General features: G+C 30.0%; 3 protein-coding genes and 4 pseudogenes across 5 annotated transcripts in view; 2 read left to right on the top strand and 5 right to left on the bottom strand.

The window, feature by feature from the left end:
• The window catches only part of LOC149880876 (uncharacterized), a 189979-nt gene extending 163874 nt beyond the window's left edge, over positions 1–26105 (top strand). Inside the window, exon 2 of the mRNA XM_090067846.1 lies at positions 24683–26105. The gene's annotated coding sequence lies outside the window, so the exon portion shown is untranslated. The remainder of the gene's footprint in view (positions 1–24682) is intronic.
• Positions 2411–5611, bottom strand: LOC149880881 (uncharacterized; annotated as a pseudogene).
• On the top strand, positions 3205–9906 carry LOC145186051 (uncharacterized; annotated as a pseudogene). Its single transcript, XR_016445679.1, has 2 exons — positions 3205–7679; positions 7788–9906. The product of XR_016445679.1 is annotated as an uncharacterized LOC145186051 (transcript).
• Positions 14687–15524, bottom strand: LOC149880880 (uncharacterized). Its single transcript, XM_090067896.1, has 3 exons — positions 15510–15524; positions 15263–15413; positions 14687–15161 (listed from the first exon to the last, which is right to left on the bottom strand). The coding sequence occupies exons 1-3, from the start codon at positions 15522–15524 to the stop codon at positions 14851–14853; spliced, it is 477 nt and encodes a 158-aa protein (XP_089924022.1). The 3' UTR covers positions 14687–14850.
• LOC149880879 (uncharacterized) lies at positions 15547–16138 on the bottom strand. Its single transcript, XM_090067895.1, has 2 exons — positions 15851–16138; positions 15547–15738 (listed from the first exon to the last, which is right to left on the bottom strand). Exons 1-2 carry the CDS (start codon positions 16121–16123, stop codon positions 15547–15549), a joined length of 465 nt encoding a protein of 154 aa, XP_089924021.1. The 5' UTR covers positions 16124–16138.
• Positions 16774–18827, bottom strand: LOC149880878 (uncharacterized; annotated as a pseudogene). Its single transcript, XR_016445369.1, has 5 exons — positions 17893–18827; positions 17510–17800; positions 17218–17430; positions 16884–17123; positions 16774–16779 (listed from the first exon to the last, which is right to left on the bottom strand). The product of XR_016445369.1 is annotated as an uncharacterized LOC149880878 (transcript).
• Positions 20202–25397, bottom strand: LOC149880877 (uncharacterized; annotated as a pseudogene).
• Positions 26106–26108: the final 3 nt, after the last annotated feature.

Raw genomic sequence — 26108 nt, 5'->3', positions numbered from 1 at the left:
GGTAACTAAAAAAGTCCGACAAAAAAGTTTCCTAACTTTTTGAGTATATATCATGAGTTCATAACATGTTATGAATTAGTATATAATATAATGATTTGTAACAAACCATACTATTTATTATTCAAATCTTAAATACTTATTATTTGCAATAAGTTTTTTAAATTGGATGTAAACTGTGTTTACTAATTTTTCAAAATTAGTGCTCAATGTTCAGAAAAGAACATAGAAAATAGAAAGTATATTGTTCTTTCTAATAGTTCTTTCTTTTCATTAATGCTTGCAACTTAACTGAAAATGTCTTTAGCTTTGGATGAAACTGATGCCTCTTCAGGAGTCTCTATGCAATTATATGCTCTATCAAACTTGTCCTGCTGCATGAATTCAATGCTCAAGGCTTCATTGGTAACACCAATTTTTGACGACACTGTTTCATCACATAACAGTATTTTTCTTTTTTTTTGATGGAATTCCTTGACTAGATGACGACTCTTAGCTGGACAACTGAAGACTTGTCGGTTTAACAGTAGTTGCTCTAACAGTAATATAAAACAAATACAAGTAAATCTTATAAAACTGCTACATGTGGTATAGTTATATATGTATATCAAGAATATATAATAATTATATGCAATTTTAAGAATAATTATTGGATGATAAAGAAAAACTAATGTGGTTTTTGGGGTGCGTATGATGTGGGTTTTGTAGTGAATAACATGCTAAATAAAAAAGTAAGTTTGCAATTACATATAAAATCAACTCAGAATATAACTCCCGCAAAACAAATCCTGAAGCTTAAACTTTTTTGGAAATACGAGTATGCCATCAAGAAAATACGAGTATGCCATCATTCATGCGGTTTTTGCGCTGCATATACCTGTAGTTCATTATAAAAGTCAATATGGTCATGTGGGATATACTTAACCCTTTACAGGTCAGTACTAGAAAAATAGAAGAAAAAGTTTCATTTTTTATTTTAAGATACATTTTGTGTATCCGAGTAATAATCAATAATTTTTTTTTGCTGACATTAGTAGTTTTTGAGATATTTTTTGTTGCCATATGGCAACTTTGACCGGTTAAGGTATAAAATTGAATTATTTTTTTTAGTTAAACAACACTAATTAGCCAATATAAAAAAAAGTCATCACTAGTTTACTTTAAAATTAGTTTCCAAAAGAAGCATAAAACCTATCATTACCAGCTAATGTGCTATTGTTTAAGGTAAAATAGCTTTCATCATCCATAACAAAATCCAAGTTTTTATAATTTTCGTATAACTTACGACATTTAGTACGCATAGCTTTCTTCTGCTGATGGCTACGATCTGGACGATTTGTTTTTTTGAAAGTTCAAATGTTAGTCATTGTTTTTAATACTTGGGAAATTCGAGTTTTACTACAGTTAAAAACTTGAGCTACTTTCTTTAGGGAGCACCCTGACTTGTTTTCAAAAAATCCAGCAAACTTTGGAATATTTACCTTAGCGATTCGACCACTTCCATATTTTCTTTTTTGAGATCCATTCTCCAATTTTACAATTTTATCGTAAGCAGTTGATCTGGGTAAACCCCATTCCATAAACTGCTAAGCAACAAACGCTTTACCTTTCTCTCGATTTTTTTGGAAAAAAATTTCCATTATTTTTTCAAGGTCCTTTACTTTGACCATTTTATTTTATATATTTAAATAATATTTTTAACTTAATTGAATTAAATTTGAATAGATTATAAAATCCTCTTTCAAATAAGTATAAAGGTTTTTTGCGTGCATGAAATAAATTACTTAATAAATGCAATTAAAATTTGTCCGAAATTTTATTTATAGGGTGTTATAAAAACTTTTGCATTTTAAGCAAGACATACGAATGGTTTTCTTGCACTATCAACATTTGTTTTTGTTGTTTGAGGATTTGGCCACTGTCCAAGTTCATCCTATCGTATATAATTTTGGGGTGTTGGTACCTGAACTTTGCAATGTCATGTTTTAGTTAAATCTGTTTTAGTTAATAATTCTTTTATCGGTTGGCCAATAGGTTTGTCAATTCGTGTACTTTTCATTATTAAACCGTTAGCAATTTGACTGCTAAATTGAAGGAGGTTAAGTTGGCTACTCTGAGAAATATTTAACTGGTTAGCATGTCTTCTATACAGCAACCAAGCATTTATCTTACATATATCCATCCAATGAACAAGTACACGTAAGTACCATATTTTTGTTTTCATGGGTATTTGATATAAGCTAATAAGCAAGTCAGCCAAGTCAACACCACCCATTCCAGAATTGTATTCTTTTACAACTTCTAGGCGAGGTACATGAATATATTTCCTATTTTTTTGATCCCATCGTTTGACATTACCAGATGTATTAGCCAAACAATATCTTGAGGTCATATGAACACATTTGTTATCAAATCATCTAAGTAGCAAAAGACCAGAGTTTGCATCTACTTTATAAGAAAAGGATCCTTGAAAAACAATCAAAAGGTGTAATTCAGTGAAATCATCGGGAGCTAATGCAAAATACTCTCCCATAAATTTTGAAACGATTGGTTGCGGCTCTGTAGATCGCCACCGAAACTCGTGTGGTTTTTTTTTTTTTTTTTTTTTTTTGCTTACTGGCTCAATTTGATCTTCACCTGGACATATTTCTTCATCATCTGTTTTTTCTTCATCATCACAATCAATAATAGGTTGTCGAGCTTTGTTTTCATTATCAGAGGATTCGGAGAGTTCTGACAATTCTGATTCAGAACCAGGCTCAAGTACAAAGTTCACAACATCCTGAACTGTGTATCGCGTTTTTTTATAACGTTGTCTTTCCGTAATAACAATTTTAGTAGTTAATTTCTTTTTTTTTTTAACTTAGTGTATAAAAATAAAATTATCTACTATCACTACATAATTATATATATATATATATATATATATATATATATATATATATATATATATATATATATATATATATATATATATATATATATATATAAACAAAAAGAGAGAGAGGCAATATAATAAACATATAAATAATATTGGATTAAACTTCCCTTATAAAGGAAAACTAGGGAAACATAGGAATTGAGAATATTATTATTTACTTTGAAGATATAAAGTAGCGATATATCTAAAATAAGATTTAATACAAAATATATACTTGACTGGACAAAGTTGCCGTATGGCAACAAAATAATTTTTATTAAGTTATGCATCACAGAGTCAAAGCTTATAAAAAGCAAATAATGTAAAAATACAGAAAAACTTCTTATAATTAACATTCACTATAAGTATAATACTAAAACTAAAAGTTCTGACACCGCTTGATGGCCTGAAATAGATACCTATTTTATTCCGAAAAATGTGGCGACAATGTAGGCAATGGTTCTCATAAAAAATGCCACTAAACTGCAATCTTTGTTAACTAATTGCGTTAGCATAGTTTAAATACCGTATTAAACCAAGAACATCTGGGTTAGTTAAAAAATTATAGAATTAAAGTAACCTTAAGCTGTTTGTTGCCATACGGCAACCCTGACCTGCAAAGGGTTAATACAATTTCTTAAATCATTCAATTTAGTAGATTTTATTGGAACCTTTCCGTTTGGGTAAAGAAGCTGTACTGGCTGGTTAACTTTGCTTTGATTATTTTTTCTCATTATAAAAGCATGTTTGACAATACCATTGAAAATTTCACTGACTTTACTTTGACCGATGTTGTCACAATCCGATTGAGAATGGTGAAGTTTGCTTATTGCAAACTGAGTTGGTTTCTGGGTATACCTATTGTTTCGATTGAGGTAACGTTTTTTTTATTGTGAACTGGCCGCCAACTTTTAACATCGTAAACTAGAGATGAACTCTCTGTATCAACCAATAAAAACTTTCTTTGATTACTACATTTTAATAAAAAAAATTTTATTTCTTGAATGCTGTACACTATGTCATGCCTTCTTAACTGTCTTTTTATAATCGAAAAGACACGGTCACAGGGCAAAACACTGTGCTCTCTGATTGGGTAAAACTGATTGACCTTTGTAATCCATTTATGGTCAGTAAGCGCCATAAAAAGATTTGAAAAGCAATCGTTTTTATTTTGCCCCCCACAATTATTGGCATAAAAGTTGAGTTCATCATACTCTTGAGGACAAGTAGACAAGTAGTGCAAAAGAAAGAAGCAAGTTTCATTTGGAGACTTTCTAGCCTGCCCCTCGTGATAAAGGCAGAGTATTGCAACGTTTCTCTTCACATCATGAATAGAAAATACACTAACCCTTAACTGCCTTAGGTAAAATAACTCCTGCACAGGTTTTTTGTACAGTGAAATGTTTTGCATATAATCTACGGCTAGGGACAAAGCATATACATTTTTTTCTTCCCTAGCGTCCTGTACATCTTGTTTTATGGGTTGGTAAAATTTCTTTGTGCGTCTGGTATGTACTGCCAAGTCAGTTACTGCTGCTTGCTTAGCAACTTCATTATGATGAAGTGATTTTATCTTTAGCTTTAACTCTCCGCATATGCAATATGTGTCTACTTGATGTTGCCCGAAATGTAAATGAAAGTGCTCATTTTAGTAGTTATAATAGGACTTGTAACTAATCTTCAGCCCTTATTTTTTTATTTCATTAATAGTTCATACATTAGTTTCACGTTCAAATCTTCACTCAAAAAATACTTTTCCTTTCCGCCATAGTGGATCAGTTATTTTTGGAAAAGAGTCTATGTGAGCGTATAGCTAGTATATCATGACTGGTAATGTAACTCGTATGTACTCGTCTCAAATCTTTAACTGCTTTCTATCTATTTTTAAACCCCTCTTCGAACCCTCTTTTCTGACACAGAAAATATTGATAAAAATGCCACAACGCATACCTGTACTCGTTCATCTCCGATCAAAACATGGTACATAAATTCCTTTTTGGTTCCGCCGTTACTTTTTCTTTTTCGTGCAATAGCTTCATAGGTATCACGACTATTTCCTTTGCTATCTCTTGAACCAGGCCTCTTCCTCACAATATCCGTAACGTCAATCAAGCCGTGTAAAAATAAATCCTGCTTATCTTTTGTATTGAACTGGCTGTAGAAGTTTATAAATGCATCATCGAGGTTGTCTTTGCCAATAGATTCAATGCACTTTCTTGAACAACTGAAAAAAAAAGTTATGATGTAATTTTACTTTATAAAAAATATTATAGGTAGCCTTGTCTAAGAAACAAAATAGACTTTAAGTTAAAATACGATAAGTAGTTGTAGACTATCCAAAAAATGTCATTCTATTGTCTTTGGCCTATAAATATTTACAACCTAAACAAGCAATCACAACCTAGGTTTATAGGCCAACTATAAATTACAGAGCCTAAATCTGACCAATTATAGACAAATTAAATTTGAAATACAATATGGCATAGACCTGTCATGAAATTAATAATTACTGTGTATTTTCTATTACCTGCATGGATATACGATAGACTTTGCATTAATTTTTTGTCCCCTGTGGTTTTCATATGCCACACCAGTAAGCCTAGATTTCTTAATCTTGTTCCTTTTATAATCATCTGGGTTTCTTATCTTTTTTTTATAACTTGTATGATCGGACTCACTACCACTCTCTCCCATTAAAAAAAGCAGTTAATCAATTTAAATCACTGTTAAAACGATCAAACGTAATAAATCAACTTTATTTACCACGCTGTTGTACAATCAAAACAATAAAGTGAGGTCACGTTTGGTCCGCTGTCTTCAGCGCAAAGTTTCTTGTTTTTTTGTTAAATGGACTTCAGCCCTTTTAACAAAACACCAAAACTTTTAGACACTGTACAGGCTATAGAAAACTTTTGACAGAAACCTTTTTAACACAAAATGATGGAGCTATCCTTTGAATATACAAATTTACAAAAAAGTCAATTTTGTAAAATGTGACTTCCGCCTTTTTAACATTTACCGATTCATATAGACTAGTATGAGCTTTTGGGCTGTGCTTTAATGAAATGCGAATCGATTTTAAAACAAAAAATTTTGATTAACAAAATGTTTAGTGGCGCCGATGTATGAATGCGAGGCTTGTGATGTTCATCCATCTGTTGTTAGATGGCAAAGTTCAGCTTCGTTTAAAAGATGCATAACCTTTATTTTAAGTAATTTAAATTTAAGCGCCACTATTTCATACGAAAACGTTTGTCTAGTCGGCAATTGGTACTTGCCATCAAACGAGTTTAGTATTTTCATAAAATGATTGTTGTCAACAATTGACAGCGGTTGGCCTGTTTGAAGAATAAAGTTACACATAGATTCTTCTAAGTCTCTATATTTCTGCGAGCTTAAACAATATCAGTAAGAGTTTGCAAATGCAGCTTTGATAGATAGATGACCAGTTGTTGTACTTGGAAGTTTAGACTCTTTAATATTAATATGATGGTTACTATACAAATGATTTGCCATTGAGCTGGTAATTTCATTGTACTTTAGCTCTTTGTTGCAAACTTTGTTTGTTAATGCATTATTATATTTACACATAATTATATTTACACGTGGTTATTGTAGAGTCATTGTTTTTTACAAAATAGTTTAAGACTTTACTTTTATGAAAATTATTATTCAACATTTTGTTTCTACCATAAAAAGAGAAAAAAGTAAATAAAATTTAAATTAAAATTAAGTCAAAGGAATAGTATAAAATCTCTTCATCGTTCTCTGTTGTTTCGTCTCTCTTAAGTTTAGTCGCACGGCTTTTAAGTGCTTTGGTAGGAGAATTCCTTCGTGCAGAAATATTCTCTGAAGGGATTTATTTGTGTACCAATCATTAATATTATTAATAGTCCAATGGGACAATGTCTAATGGGAGTTAAACCAATTGTTGATAATGTGCATTGTGAAATATTGTGAACCTATCGTTACATAATGTATTGAATTTAATTAAATATAAGAATACTTCTTGTATTTAAACCAATAGAACTTTAAAAATGTTAATTTTTTAAATTCACTCTGTTTAAATTCAAATGAAATTATATAAGCAGTATTCTTAGATTATTTTATCTTACATATTATCTTGGCCGGCTAAACCTTTTTTGGGGTGACAGATTAATTAAACTTCTTATCTTTTTTGCATCCCTAACTGAATACTAGGCAGGTCCGCTTTTAGGGGTCGAAAAAACTATTACTTTGCCACTTTATTTTCCCATTCTACGTTGGTATACAAGACTTTTTCTGAAAAAGTTTTTGAAAAATTTTAATTTTCCTGACCTCCCTAGGGGTTTGTAAATTTATATTTAGTACATTTTTAGTGAACTTTTTTTTTTTTATTTGCTCTACCAGACTTATGCAGAGTTATAAACACAGCGCGCAATAATTTATTTAATGAAACTGCGCTGCGTTTGCAACTTTTTAAATTTAAAATGGCAATATCAACACGTTCAAATACTGAAATATATTTATTAGGACAAACCCACGAAATTGATTGCAGAAGTTTGCCTACAAAAGGCGACGTTTTAAGATATTTTTATCACTGCTGCAGATTACTAAATTTTAATAAAAATAAAAAACACACCGAAATTATATCCTGCCCTCTTGATATAAATCACGAGCTGCTTTGTAATGGTAAAACATGTCAGCCCAAATGCGTTGTTTCTGCTCTTAGAAAACCGTGGCTTATGGGTGGTATACCACACATTAGTTGTAGAAGTATTAGGTAGCTATCGATTTAAATAATATTCATAGTTTATTACATAATTATTGATAGTTATTGATATAAAAATTTAAGCTAAATGACAAATAAAAATTTGTTAATTTATTTTAGGGAAAATGTTTCCAAATTAATATATCATCACAAGAAACTGTTATCATATCGTTCAAAAAAAACGGAAACACAAAAGCTACATGAAAATAGTTTTTTGGCATTAGAAAAAGAATTGTTTGACATAGGGCACCCAAAACTTTATGAAATAATTGAAAAAGATAGAATTCGATCAAAAGTTGCAAAAGCATGCGATATTTTGTTTTATGAAGAACAATGGTAATTGACAAAATAGACAAAATATATCAAAAAGTTTATTCCAACAAAGAGTTTCGCAAAAGATAAGCAAAGGAGTTTGAGCAAATGGAGGAATCTACCACAAAAAACTCAAAGTTAAAACAATATTCATCAAATAGTAGTTGCATTAATGGAAATCAAGAGTTATTTTTGTTAGAAAATTTTGATAATGATAAACAATCAATGATAATTGAAAAACAATCAACTAACATAAAACGAAATAAAGTGACAGTAACAGTTGATATTGATGAACTTATCAAAAAAACCTCAACATTTTGTGGACGTTTTGGAATTTCTGTTGGAGTACAGACAGGATTATTAGCATTATTTTTAAGATGTGGAAATATCAATCTTAATGAAGTAAAACTTTCAAAGACAAAAGTAGAAAAAAATAAGAAAAGATTTATATTTAAGTGAATCAGAATTAATTAATGAAAAAATAAAAGAAAAATGTAAAAATATTAATTTAATTTTGCACATTGATACAAAAAAAGTTACAGCTTTAAATGAAGACAATATTTCTGAAGTAAATGAACGTCTAGCTATTGTTGTTACAAGTCCAGACTGGGATTTAAATACAAATGGAAATCAACAGGATGAGCTGCTAGGCACAGTTGAATGTCAATCAGGAAAAGGATATGATCAAGCATTGGCATGTTTTAATGTTATAAAAAAGTTTGGAATTGAAAGCTTTATAATTGGAATTTGTGCTGACACAACAGTATGTAACACTGGTTGTAATAAGGGTTGTATAAGTATTTTAGGAGAACTTTTAAATCGACCGCTGTTAAGGCTTATTTGTAGAAAACATTCTCAAGAACGACATATTTTACATGCAATAAATGAAATCCCTAAAACAGATAGCAAAGGTCCATCAAAATCTATTTACACGAGATTCAAAGCTGCTTGGCCAATGAATTATGAAAATGTTCAAAAAAATATGGATCAGTTATCAAAGTTTCCGTGGTGCAAAGTTAGTGGAACTCCATTAGAAGATATGGCTAAAAAAAGTTTAACTTTTTGCAAAAAAGCTTTGGAACTTCATACTTTACCCAGAAATGATTATAAACATCTGTGTCAATATGTTATTGTTTTTCTGGAAGGAAGGGAGGCAGTTCCTGGATTTATTATACACAAACCAGCTGCTGAACATGAAGCTAGATTTATGGCAGATGCTTTATACATTTTGGCAATGAAGCTTACTCAACCAATCATAAAGTTTTTAACCCTAGAGGAAGAAATAGTATTTTCAAAGGCTGCGATATATGTAGCTTCAGTTTATGCAAAAAACTTTCTTCAATCAAGTCAAATTGCTTCTGCTGCTCATAATGATTTGTGTACGGTTAAAGAGATGATAAAAATGAAAGATTTTGATGCTGATGTCCCTCAAGCTTTTATTTCAAGCCATCTTAGACAGTCATTATCTTTCTGAAGAAACAGTTGTCTTTTGTTTATTTGATAAAATTCTTGACAATAAAGTTAAAGAAAAAGTTGCTCAGCAGTTGTTAAAAACAAATTTACCTGAAGTCTTTAAACTTAAAAAGTTTGAGCCTGTAGAAATAAATGAAAGTTCAGAACTTAATGAATACGTTGGTCAAAATTCTTGGCTAATATTTAAAATAGTTCCTTACTTATCAAAGTGGTTAGAGAGTCCACCTGATTTGTGGACTCATGATTCTGATTATAAAAATATGCAAAGGTTTATAAAGAGATTAGTCTGTGTCAATGACTGTTGTGAAAGAGCTATTAAATTGGTAAAAGACTTTATCTATTCAACAGTTAAAGAGGAAAAGTTACAAGATATTTTACTGGTTTGAAGGAACACAGAGTTAATTTTCCATTTTATAAATGTAACTGGTCCAAAGAAATACTTAATAAATTGTAAGAAAATTTTTTAAGAAAAATTTAACTGAATTTTTATGTATATTATTTACAAAACGTGTTTGTAAAACTTTTAGTCAAAGTATTTTACATTTTTACAGTTTACTTTTATTTTTTATCTTTATTAAGTACAATATTTGGATTACTTATTTAACAAATTTATTAAATGCAAATTTTATTAAGTTTTTTAATGAATATTTAAGAGTATTTACATAAATACACAATTAAAAACATAGTAAAAACCAGGTCTTTAAAAGAAACCAGGTCATGTTTCAAAATGTGTTATCTCGAGAAATTTTAAATATTTCGAGCTCAAATTTTATACGAACCTTCCTAATAGGAGAGCCAACTCACCCAAAAAAAAATTATTAGTTTTGTTGGTCTTTGATCCAATTAAGATAGCAATTTAACGAATAATTGGTCAAAAATGACTTTTTTAAAAATATTCAAACCCTTAGGGAGGTCAGGAAAATTGAAATATTTTTAAAACTTTTTTTGGAATAGTCTTGTATATCAACGTAGAATGGGAAAATAAAGTGGCAAAGTTATAGTTTTTCCGACCCCTAAAAACGGACCTGCCTACTGAGTACTATAACACGTTACTTGACATTTAGTTTTAAAAATCATCAACTGATTACTATAATGAGAAAAAGGAAATATATTAATGAAGTTGTGCTACATACGTTATGCATAGAGTTAAGTTTATGTGATACACTCTAAAGCCGAATGGTTCTCTGAAGAACCTTAGAGGGTTCTTGACGTTGGTGCTGAGTAAGGGTCTGCGTCTCGTAAAAAATTTATTTCAATACCAATACCAAGACAGTTCCATTATAGTCTTTAAATGTTTCAAGACATATTAATACTTTTTCAAAGTGGTCTTGTTACATAATAATAATTTCAAGAAAATCAAGACTTGATAAGACTTTTCAAGACCAAAAATTAAGTCTTGAAATTGTTTTCTAAATTACAAGACTTCAAGTGCATTTTCCTTTTAAAAATTTGGAAAGGAATTAGTTTTTTTCTCAAAATATTTATCATATTTTTTCACAAAAAAATCATAGAACTGTTTTCAGTATGTAAATGTTTAGTCTTAACTTGAACTGATTAACATTCCATATCACTGATTAATGGTTGATGAATCAGTACTTGACCCAGAGATGACATTATCTTCATGGAGGTGCGGAGCTTCATCAAACTTATCTTTGGCGATAAGCTTCCATCGACGAATTTCAACACGGTCAAAAATTTGCTGAATATAAAGAAGTTTATCAACTTTCTCAGGCTGAAGTCTAGTTCTCTTGCACGAAACAATGCTTCCACATGAACAAAAAGCCCGTTCGGAAGAAAAAGATGATGCTGGAATGCAAAGCCAATGCTAACAAAAGCTTCAACTCATTTGCTTTCCACCAGTTTAAAATGTTTTTCAGGCCATCAACTTTTGTTGGTTTTGGCATGAATTTGTACTCATCCCATTCTGTCTAAATTGGAGATTTGACCACGATGGGCTGCATCTGAGATTCTTGAAGTTCTTGTGAGAGAGCAAATGCCATTAAAGGATCTTCTTCTTCTTCGGTTTTGACCTGATTTACTTGCGCTGAAAATCAAATAAAACCTGAATTGATTTTTTTAATCAAACCTTTTTTGCTATGACAGTTCAATTAAAATTTTGGAAGCAATTTGTTTCTATTTTATATGAGACTTTTTAGATACAAGAAAGTACTTTAGTTAAAAACTTCAATTTTCAGCTTGACAAAATCTGTTCCTAAAAATAATGAGCTACTTTAAAAGTTTTTAAATACCTTGAGGTTGCTTGGTTAACCATGTTTGATGACTTTCATGTTTGAGGATCAACCTTTCATACATCTCTTGAAAGTTCTTCCTGATGCACTCCGCACCAATGCCACGATAAAAAAGATTTAGCATATTTCCAAATGCATAAGCCTCCACAATTCCTCCACATTTAGAGAACCGTTTGTTGAGTTCACTGCTTAATATTTTGACAAATGGCTCAGCACCTCTTGACAACGACAGAGACGGTTTCTTTTGACATGAGGATTGAATGTCCTATAAAAAAGGCATAACTCTGTTGATGGTTGGGTAGTTTTCAGCAGACAAAGTCCCAGATACTTCTGCAACACGTAAAATTACATCCAGACACTTCTCAAAGATCTTAAAATCTTCTTCTGTTGGGATGACCTATGCAAAATTGCCATCATCTCGTCCTGAATTGTCCCGAATGCTGGAAAGTGTTCGGCACATTTTCATCACACTTTCAATCATTATGGTGACAGAATTCCAGCGAGTTGCTACTGGGGTAATGATTTTGGCAAAGGCTTCATCATCATCTAAAAAAGAGAAAAATATATTTATTTATTCTAGTTGAAATAATGTATTCTTTATACAATTTTACCTTCAAATAATATTCCTTAGAAATACTGTAACTTAATTGTTGAACACTGCTTTGCCAATATACAATATAATATAAAGATTGTGCTCATACCTGACAAACGAACTAGGTCATCTTTCTCCATAGCAATTTCTTTTTGAATCCTTTGCTTTGCAAGGGTTGACTTGTGAGATTTTGAAGCTAGTGCAGTACAGCGTTCAACTGCACTATTCATCTCTGGGCAAGCTATAACTGCTCCAGAAATTTCAAGATTGAGCAAATGATCAGAGCATGGAAGAGATCGATGGATGATGTTGCTACGTTGCATTCCATTCTTCATATTGGCAGCTGAATCATGGAAAGCAACAACTTCCAGATTCTCCACATGGGGAACTTCCTTTAACAACTGCTCAGTTTTTTTTCCAATGGCCTCACTACTGTGGCGACCTTAAACATTTTTAGTAAATTGAAAGAATCTGTTGCTGTTTGAACGACCTTTCACAACAAATCACAAAAAAATCATAATTTTTGTTCTAAGACAAAGATGTAAAGTAAAAAAGTCTAATATTAACATAAACTTACCTGTAAAATATGAAGCATTCATAAGGAACTTTTGCAGCTTCCATGACTTATTGATGAAATGAATGGTCAAAGATTGATAAGAATCATTTGACCTTGATGTCCAGATGTCGGTTGAGACTGCAATTGCACTGCGGTGATGTAACTCATCTGCAAAAACCTTGTCAACAGCAAATTTCACATTCTCATACAACAGTGGAAGCTTGAATCTACTAAATGCTGAATCTGTCTTGACAGTGAGCCTGGGGTCTGCAAACTGGAGGAGGTCCTTTGTACCACGTGTGTTCACAAGATTGAAGGCCAAGTTGTTTGTTGTAAGGAACTTCATTATTTCGAGATCCCATCTCAGTTGTTTGCTGTCATCGGTTTTATACTTGGTGAAAGCACTGAAAAAGTATCAAAAAATAATTGAAAAGTTGACTCACTCAGGAAAATATAAGGCAATCCTACAGGTTAAATTATTTTACAGATAAAGCACTTATCCATCTCTTAATAATCGTTTTAATCATACTTGAAAAATGAAAATTTACCGCAGGGTCTGTTGTGTTTCTTGTTCAGATAAATGATCTGGAAATTTCCGGCTGGGTTTTTTCGTTTCTGGACGTGAGTTTTCACAAAGCTGCTCTTCAACCACATCAATTTCTTCAAATGCTTCTTCTGTACTTCGTTTAGCTAAGACTTTAGACTTCAGAACATCTTTGAAGATTTGAGGATGCATAACCTTAAAATGTTTCAGCATCTCAGATGTTTTAGAGTTTTTGATGGGAAATTTTTTAAAGCATTTCTTACATTTTGCTGTAGCCACTTTACTAGCTTCTTGAACATGTTCAAAGTGCTCCCACAAAATTCCACATGGACGAGGCATGGTTTCACTTACTGTTTCTTTGAAATAAAATATTGAGACAATTCAATTTTTGCGTTTAAATTTGGCTAGCTACAGAACGGAAATAGATGCAAAGTTATTAAAAAAAGAATGAGCAAGTCTATTTAACTTAGTTATTATATATTTATTTAGTTATTTAGATTATTATATATTCTTGCTTAAATGTGCACGGAACTAAAACTCTAATGTTTAAAAACATAAGAATCACAAAAATAAATAATATAAAAGATAATTAACTTACAAGCTATTATGTTATTAGTTATAATTTTTTAAAAATGTTTTATTTACTTTTTTAAACCCTGGTTTTAAAGTTCTAGACTTAATTTTTACGTTTTTAATTTAATGATTTTGTATCGCTGCGCTTTAATGTCTTAAAAAAGGTGATGGCAGTTTTTGCGAACTTAAAACTATTTAAAATACGACAAGACGCATAAAAATAAGAAGAGTGAGTAAAAATTTGGACAATCTAAAACACTCTTTCATTTGAACGTGTAGTACACGGTAATTTCGCAATGGACATTTATTATGCGCAAGCGCATTACGTAAAAAATAAATTGTGCATTTAAAACTGTTTTTCCATCAGCCTCGAAAACGGAGAATTTAAAGGTATTTTCAATCTTTCATATATAGGATACTAAAGTATTAAATCTCACTAATGAACTTTTTTTTTTTATTAACATACGTTTTTGTAATTAGAAAAAATCAAAAGTAACAAAAAATATGTCACGCCTGAAGTTTAAATTCACCTGTAAAGTTGACCGAGATTTCATCGCGGATTTTACAACCATTTTTATTCCTTAATAAAACCTACGAAGATCGATTTTTGAAATATAGTATTATATATCATCGGAAAGAATAAAAGTTAAACTATAATATCTAACACAGTATTTTTACCAGTCATTTTTTTACATAAAGATGTGCAGCTAAGAAGATGAATAATATTTCGATATTTTTTCACTAATCGTAAAACAATATGGCTGACTTATTTCGACAACATCTTAAAGTAACTTTATACAAACATATTAAATATATATATTTGTCATAAACTTTACAACTTTATTATGCAAAATCATTTTATTACACATAAAACATAAAATTTATTATGCAGTTTTCTTTCTTCGAGGGATGATGGGCGGTTTTAATGACTTTGCCATTATGTTATTTCTTATGAAATGGTCTCTCATAATACTTTCTAGTTTTCGTATACCAGACATGCTCGAGTATATTCTTTCGATATTATTAAATTCTGCATGTATACTCTCACCACCTTGCTCTCCATATAATCCAAGACCTACTCCCCATGTGCTCAAAAATACTCCCATGTGATTCTCTAACATATGCATTTTGGGAGTTATTGATTCTTTTGTCCAAGTGTTTCGAAAAAACTTCATTAATTCACATACTGCTATTTCTACAAAAAAAACTTAACTAGTAAATGTAAATAAATAATGGAAAAATTTGTCTTTAAACAATAATTTATTAAATATTTCTTATTATAGTCAATAAACTTACCAAAACTCTTGATTTTTTCTTCGTTGAATAAATGACATGAGTTCATTTCATTGTGACACTTAGAATAGTTGTTAAACAAAATATTGAATTTTCGTTGTATGTTAATCGCCTCTACATGAATTGGATGTTCTTGATATTTTATGATTGAAAACTACTAGGGGAATGCATAAATACGTATATGGATTGCAATATATTTGATCAGGAATGTTAATTGGAATTTATAATTTAATGTAGAGATTGTAAAAACCTGCATAAAATGCATAACAAATTTTAACAGATTTTATTTAATGAAAATACAGACTTATATTTTCATACCGTACCTTCAACATTTTATGAACATGATTTCCTATGAACGAGCAACTATGATATGCTTGACGTTGCACTCCACACGACTGTAAAACAGATTCAATTCCTTTTCTTATTGGCCCAATTTCTTCTAATAATTCAACTTTACAGCATTCTGCAATTTGTGCCTCCTTAAAAATTAAATATAAATATTGTACAAAAAATCCAGGTAATACACTCCATAAATTAAAAAAACAATGCTCTTAAAATAAATAATTATTTCCAGCACTATTTAATAAATACTTTTTCTATTCTCTTTGATCTTAACCGTGCAATTCTCTCTGTGTACATTAACCGCAAGTAATCTGAATTTTCAGGGTTACGAAGTACTTCAATAACACTTGTATCTTGAATAAGAATTTTATTATTTATATCATCAATCGCATATTTTAACTGATTTATCTCTGCTTGCTTTTCAACATATTTGTCAAATTCACTTGAGTCAAGGTGTTTATCATTTATTGCAAGAAATCCAGCTAGTTTGATATTAAGAAGATGACATTCAGTTTCTAACATGTGAAAAAATTTTAGAAATATTCCCTATGAGATGTGGAGAGCTGGTATTGCTATCTGTAAAATGATTTAAACAATCCCATAATAGTTAGTTGTGTTATAAAAGAGATATATATATATATATATGTATATATATATATATATATATATATATATATATATATATATATATATATATATATATATATATATATATATATATATATTGTATGCATTTAAAGTTCGACAACAATTTATACACACCTGTTCAATTGGTACATCAAACAATGGCTCATCAATTACATTATTGAATTTTTTTGCATTTTTAATGTTGCCTCCATCATTTTTAAATCGTTCATAATCTGATTTCAAAGTTTGAAGCGTTCTTAAATTGGTTTGTCGATGCCGATCTTCAGTATTCAGTTGCATTTCACTTGATGTAATCTCACAGAATAAGCAGCAATGACGACCTGTTAAATAAAATTACATAACTTTTATGTTCTTTTTACAAATAAGTTATTTAATTTTTATAATTTTTGCAATTTCAGTTTTAGTAATTTAATCTAGAATACAAGCTTAGAGAATACAAAACTTAAGACTGACCAGTTGCTCCTGTGATGCCATAGATAGCACACAGAAATACATATTCACCAAACATAAACACTCGCAAGTTCTTAACCCTAAAATTACAATTTTTTAAAATTGATTTAAAAGTTTTTTTATTTCAAACAATATTTTTACAAATCGAAGAGCAAATAAGTTTTGGAAATATTTAATTATTAACCTCCATTTCATTGTTTGAAGCTGTCTAACTTCATTTATGTGTCTTGAGAGCCCAATTTTAAGGTTTGCTCTATAGTCTTTGGCCTCAAATATATTGAAAACTGTTGTATTATTCTTAGAATTAGGTTTAGAAACATTAGCTATCTGATAGCTCATTTTAAATGAACCACCTCCATGGTCGCCACCAACCTTTACATGTATTTCACTAGGATTTATCTTTTCATACGTTAGTTGGTTATATCTACGATAATAAAGAAGAAATTGCTTATTTATAAAACAAACAATAAAATTTATACAAATTATTTACAAAAAAATTAAACATATTTTGAACTTACTTTTCTAATTCATCCAGTAACTTGATTAAATGGGATGGTAAATCATTAACATATGCTGTAGGAGTATCTTTTATTTCAAAAGTTCCTTTTTCATTTTTGAATTCAAACAGAAATTCTTTGTTTTCAACAATCAAATCATCACCTGACCAATATTTTGAAACTTTTTGCTGATTAGAAAGTGACGGTAGTTTGACATTTTTTGTGTGGAAAAATCTGAAATAAAGATATTTATAAATAAATATATATGTGTGTGCAGAGCCGGATTAACATCCTCGGGTCTCGAAGTACTTACCTAATCATTTTTTTCATCTTTTACCAAGGTAAACCACAATCTGTCTTTAGTGATACAATATCTTCTGACCTTATCTAAACTTGGGGGATGTTTGCTTTTTTCAGTATATCGATTTTATCATTTTTACTAAAAGAATTAAGCATAATTGCTGCTTGATTTATTTTTGCTTTTTTTGCTGGTCCTGCATTTTCAATAAGTGAATAGTGTATTTGATTTTGACGCCTTCTAATAGTTTTCTGGCTTATACTATTAAGTTTTATAGATTTTTGGAGTCACTTTAAACTGTATAGCCTGTTAAAGACCAATTATTCAACTAAAAACTATTCTTCAAACTATTATTTTTTTATATTGCATATTTTAATTTAAAAGTAAAAATAGCTTACCCGCGGACCACCTGAAGGGAGTTCAAAAGAATGTGATTTGTTTTTTGCCATTTTCAATTTTGCAAAGTGAGCAAATGCATAGTCTAACTCTTTAGGGATTTCACAAATCTCATTTATTTTATATATCTCTGTAACTGTCAATGAAGAGCTAGACAATGGGGAACTATATTGTGATTTGTTTCTAACTTTGCATGTTTGTTCATGTTCTTCTTTATAGCTTATATTTTTTGCAGCAAGTTTTTCTTTGCATGTATTATTACAACATTTTATAGTTAAATTCTCAAGTATAGTTTGCATTGACGTTGCCTTTAAGATACTACCAAGAGTTATATTAGAGGAACATATTGTGCATTTATTTTCTGTTTCTAATTTTTCAATTATGTTTGGAAAAATGCATGTTGCACAAAACAAATGTTGACAATTATTAAGTAATACAGGCTTATGTAACAATCTTTTACAAATGTTGCATAAAAATAAATCTTTGTGTGGATTATCAGCTACATCGATAGAATCATGACATAAACGAGGCAGTCCAGAAAAACATTCCATTATTTTATAAATTGACTCTCTTGTCCAAACAACTTTGTCATTTAATGGTGGTCTTCCACACTGCTTTTTTTTCTTCCTACCAGATTTTTTCAAAAAACATATGCATCTTTCAATGAAACAAGTTTGTGGCCATAGACTTAAACTGAAATTAGAGGTTGTTCCTCGCTTTTCGATATTTCTCAAGTGTGTGTAGCATTTCATGCAAATTTTGGGTGGGTGGGTGTCCATTCTGTCTTCTTCTAGCTCAGTGAAAAATGCCCGATCAATTCTAATCTTTATATTTTTTGTGTTAATTGGATCATTGCCGATATAGTTTCCACATAGTCTGCACAGTTTCGTAAGACATGATTGGTGGTTAGTAGCAACAACAGTAGACATTTTTAGATTGGATACCGTACTTCTTTAATCCAATTATTTGATAACTTTAAAAAAATGACTAGTTAATAAGATAAGCGTTTTCTAAAAGAATTTAGATGAGATTTTTAGAAACCGTTTAGTTCTTGCTTTCAGAAATTGAATTAAAAAAGTTAAAGAGTTTAGAAAAAACATAAAATTTAAAAAATAATACTCTTTATTACAGCTCCTGAAAGTTTGTTAAAAAGCAATCGAATCAAACTTTTTTTTAATTATCCATAATATTTTGTCATTTGACTATCTTATAAAACTTTGCAATACTAAAAAAAACAAAATATAATAGTTTAAAAACGTGTTCCTATTTTCGGTATCTCAAAGTACAAAAAAAAATAATTGTAAATATCGAGAGGAAAACAAAAAATCTTCGGAGACGCATGCGCACTATAAATGTCTGATTGGTATCAAGATTAAAACGACCGTGAGTAATGAAACAGTTATACTAAAATAATTTTTGTGATGTCACATTCGACGAACCTCCCTCTTCCTCCTTGTCACAAAATTTTGCTTCCCCTCCCCCACCACCCACCCTGCCCCAACCTCCCCCACTCCCCCCACCCTCCCCCACTCCCCCCACCCTCCCCCACTCCCCCCACCCTCCCCCACTCCCCCCACCCTCCCCCACTCCCCCCACTCCCCCTTCAAAGAACACATTATACGGGTTCTTCGGAAGAACCTTACGATAAGGTTCTTTGAAGAACCCTAAACCGTTTTTCGAAGAACCTAAGAGTTCTTGATAGTTCCGAAAAATCATGCGGATAGGTTTTTCGAAGAACCCCAAAGAGAACCTTTTTTAAAAGAAAACTATTTGTAAAGTTTCCTCAAAGAATTGTTTTTGAAGAACTATTTCAGATTCAAGACATCTGACTGAAAAAATGTTCACTAGACAAATCTTTGAATAATTTTTTGAAAAAAACTATAATTAAAACTATTGTTGAATTTTCGGAAAATTTTTTTCCCTAACAGTTTTATTAAAACTTATTATTTTTTCAAACAAACTAATCTATGTTCTTCCAAAGAGTTTACATCACGTGATTAAAATGATTAAACGTTTTACCATTTACTTGTGCGAAATGATGGACTAAATAACGACTAGATTAACAAAAAGCATATATTATAAAGAATAAAAAGTTACGAAACCAATGGATAAAATAAATTTAAAAGTTCCTTTATTGTAAACGTTTCTGTTACCTCCCTTCATAGAATAAGCTAAACATAAACAATCAATAGACGATATATAAATGGTGAAATTGTTCACATCATCTTGTAAGTCTCTCTCGTTTTATAAACTTTACAATTTACAAATTTATGTTAGGCAGTTGAAGTTAAGATTTCTATATAAAATAAGTTTAAAATAAATCAATAACCGTGCACAAATTATTCGTCATCCTGTGAATTATTACAGGGATTTCTTTATTTAATACACCAAATATGATATGTTCAAAAAATAATGTGTTTTTCAACTGAACAGGGAACTGTATACCGTAAATAAAATAAGAGGCAAATATTCAAGCCGTTGCTAATGAGATATAAACATCATTATAATGTTCAACTTCTTCTTGCCCATCTAATATAATTCTGCAAAATTTTCATGTCAACCTTTGAGCTCGAGGGATTGCAATAGTTTTTGTATTCTGTTTCGGAGTGTCGTCAAATGTAACCGAGGTTTCAACAGGTTCTTTGAATAGATGTGGAAATAAAAGAATTGCTCCATTGAATGTAGCATTTGAAATAATAAAAAAAAATTACAATAGAAACATAAAACAGAGTTAAATTATAAAGTAATATGCAACAGAAAAAAGCATAAAATTTTTTTTGCAATAGTCTATTGGAAAACAGAATTCTCTTGTATTACGCAAAATTTATTATCTCTCATAGTGCTTTCATTAAGTTCGCACTCAATTTCAGCAAAAGTTTCAGATGTGAAATCGTCTTTACAGTTTAATTTAACCAAGCTTATGATTTTATCTTCCATGTCCTTCATTCGTTAATGAAGTTCTTTATCGAGATCTTTGCCAAATCTCAGTTTCATTTCGTTAAGAAGCTTTAACATCATTATTTTAAAGATTATTTTTATGTTGGAACACACACAAAAAAAATAAATCAAGAGAATAGTTAATTCTTTGCTTGCATAAACCAACTACGTTGCGGACGATCAATCAGCATATTCATATCTGGTTGAAGTTTACGGTATTCATTTATCATATCCTAATGATGTTTTGCTACAGTTGCATCATCCTCACCAATAGGCAGAGAATAGGGCTAAAGGCATTTATTTTTCAATAATTATTATATCTTCTTTTTACTATTTTATGCCAAAACAGATAAGCTTAATTTTTACCAAGTCTCTATGTGTCCCACTACAAGCTTGGTCATTTTTAAGACAATCTTCTGTGCGCTCGTGTCCTCTTCCTGGATTTCCAAACTTGCTTTTATGGATAGCAACAGTCTCAACATTAGTTAAAGAGGCTCTTTCCTTCTTGAACTTATTTTTTAGACTTTCCAATAGCGTAGGCTGCCATTATAAGTAAATTTATTTGACATAAGCATTAAGATTTATATATACATATATTATATACATATACTATATACATATACATGCATATACATTTACATTTTAAAATATTTTACATATTCTTATTATATTATATACTTCATTTCATTATTGTATTAGCCATTAATCAACTTACACACAGTACAAATGGTTGTGAATAACTACTATTTCTAGCACCAGTGTAATTTGTTTCTGATGCACTACTGCCAAGCTCTGACACACTAGTAAAGACAACATTTTTGTGTTAGCACAAGGGTAATATTAATTGTATCAAAAATTGTAAACTGCATTGAAACTTGGTAAAGGTACAGTAGGAATAACTAAAATAGTTATTTAGTTTGTTAGTTATTTTTTTATGATTTTTAGCTATTAATAGTAACTAGCAACAAGCAACCCGTAATATGGGTTATGGTCGATCTGTAAATTTTTAGTGGCTGTTTTCCACAATTTAAAGTTGCGAAACCTTAACTAATAACCTTTTAGAAAAACCCCTTCAAATTAAAAAAAAGGACTATATGTAAGAATAAAATGAAAAGGAAGGAGGAGGTTAAATAAGTTACAATTATTTAACATGTTAATTTATAAAAATAAAAAGTATGTGGAGGTAAAATAATTTACCAATTATTTAACATTACTTGAGAAATTTAAAACTGACATATGTCATATCAGTGTAAGGCAGAACCATTTTCCTCGACATTACTAAGTTCAAAACTATACGTTTTTAGTTACTGACAGAAAATAATAACACTTCATCATGTTTTAAATTGACGAAAAAAGCTAAATTTTTGTTATATTTTTTATAACATGAACTTTAATTAATAAGAGTAATATAAAGCGAACGTTAATTATACATGAATTATTAATTTATTGGTATCCCCTTGATACATGTTTCTTTAAAAAAGGAAATTGTCTTTAAAACGTTAAATGCACACAACTAAATAAATTAAAAATAACTGAACATTTGACCATTAGTATTTATGGCACTTATCTGACCATTTTGTTTCAACAGTTTTTAATAAACGGTAATTAGCTACCATTTACTAAAAATTCCTTTTGTTACTCGAAATTTAATTCTCTTAAATATTTTGACACTAATGAAGGACCTCCCTTTCCCGTTTTTGCCTTAATGGTGGTCAGGAGAATAGAGCTATTTTTATTAAGAGAAATCAAGTTTTTGATGAAGACCTTTTACCAGAATAATAAAATGTGAAACAATGATTTAAGAATTTAACACATATAAGAATTTTTCTTTCCTCAAAATTAAGCTAATTAATTAGTTAAACACCTTATAAGATTTAAGTAACTCGATATTTGAGAAATGCGCAAAACTACAATATTCATCCCCCGTTTAAAAAGATCCCCTAAGTTACGTACAACAAATATTATTAGGCATAAAATAGAGAAAATAAAAAAAAAAAATTGAACTAATTGCATCTATTTATATCATTTTAACTGACAAAAAATTACAATAAAAGGTAATCAGGTTTTCTTTTTATAATTCGTATAAATGCGTCAATCGTAAATCTTAACGAAAAAAAAAAAAACCACATAAACACCCAAAATCGATTTACCTATTTATAGTAACCTATTTTGACATGGCAGTTAATAAAAACATTTATCGAAAATGTAACTATAAAATCTGTTTCGAAGTACAAAGGATTAACATTACTAAAATAAATTAAAAAAAAAAAAATCAAATTAAGATATAAACTGCATTTTAGCATAATGTTGGCTTTTAGTAAATAAATAAAAGCAGTAAGTTCCAATAATGAAACTACCTATTATTCATTTTTAACAATAGACACCAACGTGAAGGTAAGCCAAGCAGTCTATCAACACAAAACATCACAACAATAACTCATAACAATAGAATATTTACACCCTTGATCCTAAAATCCAGCAAAAATAACAAACCAACTTAAAATATGAGAGGCAAAAGTAGAAAACCAATTTAAACTTAACTATATATTTATCTTTTTACTAAACATATAACTACATAAAAGTATATTTGTTTTTATATTCAATATTAGTTATTCAATTACTTCAAATTTAGGACATGAAAACACCCTAGATTTAAAGATCAAGGTTGCATACTCTCCCATACACATTACGCTAAACATTATTGTGTTTCCAGAATAATTAAAAAAGGCTAGACAACAAAACTAGCTCTAAAGCAGTAACACCGCCTGACACTAAATTCTGTCAAGTCACACCTCTGCTATAAGTACAGCGCTTGGCTGGCAAGGTTATCAATATTGCTCAATATAATGCCAGCTCACACCACTTTGAAAACATGGAAACAACATAATTTAAACATATATACAGCTATAAACAAATATGGTTTCATATAACACATATAAACATATTAAATGACAGGTATATTTATCAAAAACTATGAAAAAAATATTAAAGTAATAAAAAAAAAAAAACATTGTTTGTGTAACACTTTTCACCTACCATACCTTGAAAGAGATGTTTATCAGTTTTGAAAAACAAACTATTAAATGTCCTAGTTCTTGAACATGCAACATATAGTTGACCATGAGATAAACACGGTTTTTTGAGATATACCCCAACTCTATCAAATGTTTGACCTTGACTTTTATTAATTGTCATTGAATAAGCCAATCTGACAGGAAACTGACGACGTTTCAGAACAAAAGGTAAATTAGAATCTGATGGAGCCAACTGAATTCGAGGAACAAAAACCCATTTACCACCAGAAACACCAGTCAAAACCTCTGCATCAATATAATTATTTTGAAGAGCACAAACTTTCATTCGAGTACCGTCACATAACCCAGCTTTGAGATCTAAATTTCTAAGTAGCAAAATTACACAACCAATTTTCAATTTTTAACAATGAGGTAGCATACCTAAAGGAGTTAAGCTGGTCAAAAACGCAACAGGAAAGTTATTTCTTTCATTAAGGTCATCAGTATCAATTTGATCAGCACTTAAATAAATTTTGACCTCACCTGGCAGACATTCAAGCACTTCTTCATTGATAATGAATTAACATTAGTTGGTGTTAAAATCACGCGTTTAGAATATCATTTTGATCAGCATCTCCAAAAATCTTTTCAACAACTGATTCAATTTGTCTAATAATGCACTGATTTGGTATTTTAATGCATCCTTTAAAAGGATCCTCCTCTTTGACAGGTATTGTTCCATTCCCAAGTTTTCGTAGCCATTGGTAAAATTCACCTTCCCCATCTTGTACTCTCATATTTTCAGTTAATGCAAACTTCTGCACCCATTGCCAATGCAAAGATAATTTTACACACGATTCTACTATTTCAGCTGGTTGTGTTTACACACAATTCTACTATTTAAGTTGTTGAACATTTTCATCAAAATTTTTTAGATTTAAGCCTATAAACTCATCAATAACAGGCAGATTGTAATCAGCCAGCATTTTACCACTTTGATTAACAATCTTTTCAATTTGATGAAAAGTAGCTTGTTCAGCTATTAGAAGTGGGATTGAGCGGTGAATGAAATCTTCCATCATAAAAGCTTTGCATGTATTCCAGAGATGTAAAGGATTGTCAGATTCACAAAAGGTCAAAATAATTGAAAACAACTGTCTAACTTGCTTTGGCGTATGTGTTAAAACCGCCTCAGAAAGAGTATTCTGCCATTCAGTGTCATCTTACAACAATTCTTTCAAAACACATGCTTCACGAAACGTTTCAAGGACAATACCATTAACAGTACGCACATCCTCCCAAGATGTTGCTCCTATTGCTTGCAAAAGTAACAGTTTGAGAAAAAACAATTCTCCAGCTGGATTAAGTTTATTCATTCTTACTATCACCTTATTACCACCCCTTTGTCTAACCTTCCATTTACAATGTTTATCATCAAATATAAAGTGATAAGGAATGTTTACATAAGAATAGCAATGTGCTCTTTCATTTTCAGTATTTAACTTAAACTATGCCATTAGGTGCGTATCACGTTGAGCTGCTCGATCTAAAGCCATTTTTTCTGCTTCTTCTCTAAAATACAATAAATGATTTTTAGGTAGATGTTTACCAAGTCACAGCACTTTGAAAACACAGAAACAACATAATATAAACATATGTACCAACTATAAACAAAATAAATGTGTTTAAATATGTATATAAGGTTAAATATATTCCTTATATACATATTTAAACACATTTTAAAAATAATTATATAACACATATTAACACATACACAAACAGTAAAAAAACACTTTACATTATTATAAAAACACATTCATAAAACAACTATAAAGCACTTATTACCACATACACATACATATCAAAAAAGCATATATGCAAACAATAAACGTGTGCAAACAAAAATTTTAAAAATGATGCGAGAAAATTTAAAAAGATTTAAAATATATATTTACAAACAATACTCTTCACTTCCTTTTTTTTTATCATAAGAACTGTAATCCTCATAACAAAATTTAACCTTTACATACAATAACATGTGACATGCCATGTCAGTGTTGGCACAAAATTTTAATTTACTTTTCTAAATTTTTTAAAAAAGAACAAAAATAGTTAATAGCATCACAGAAATTTCAATGTAGTAATAACCAATTTATGGAAATAGCATTAGTATAGCTTTAAATAACATACATAGCCCTATTTTCCTTCTAAAAAATAAGATAATAAAAACAAAACTGCAAAAAGATAAACTAAAACAAAAAAAATAT

The sequence above is a fragment of the Hydra viridissima genome, unplaced genomic scaffold, assembly GCF_058129835.1.
Source record: "Hydra viridissima isolate aposymbiotic clone 2 unplaced genomic scaffold, HvirCarnegie_v1 scaffold_12, whole genome shotgun sequence".
Classification (NCBI taxonomy): domain Eukaryota; kingdom Metazoa; phylum Cnidaria; class Hydrozoa; order Anthoathecata; family Hydridae; genus Hydra; species Hydra viridissima.
The sequence above is the reverse complement of the archived record's forward strand: the minus strand, read 5'-3'. Positions and strand labels throughout refer to the sequence as shown.

Excerpts from the sequence above, each read along its gene's own strand:
- LOC149880879 (XM_090067895.1), bottom strand. The coding sequence starts at position 16,123 with ATGTTAGAAACTGAATGTCATCTTCTTAATATCAAACTAGCTGGATTT. Across the intron at positions 15,739-15,850 it reads GATCAAAGAGAATAGAAAAA|GAGGCACAAATTGCAGAATG; the intron begins GTATTTATTAAA and ends TTAATTTTTAAG.
- LOC149880880 (XM_090067896.1), bottom strand. Across the intron at positions 15,162-15,262 it reads AGAAAAAATCAAGAGTTTTG|AAATAGCAGTATGTGAATTA; the intron begins GTAAGTTTATTG and ends TTTTTTTTGTAG.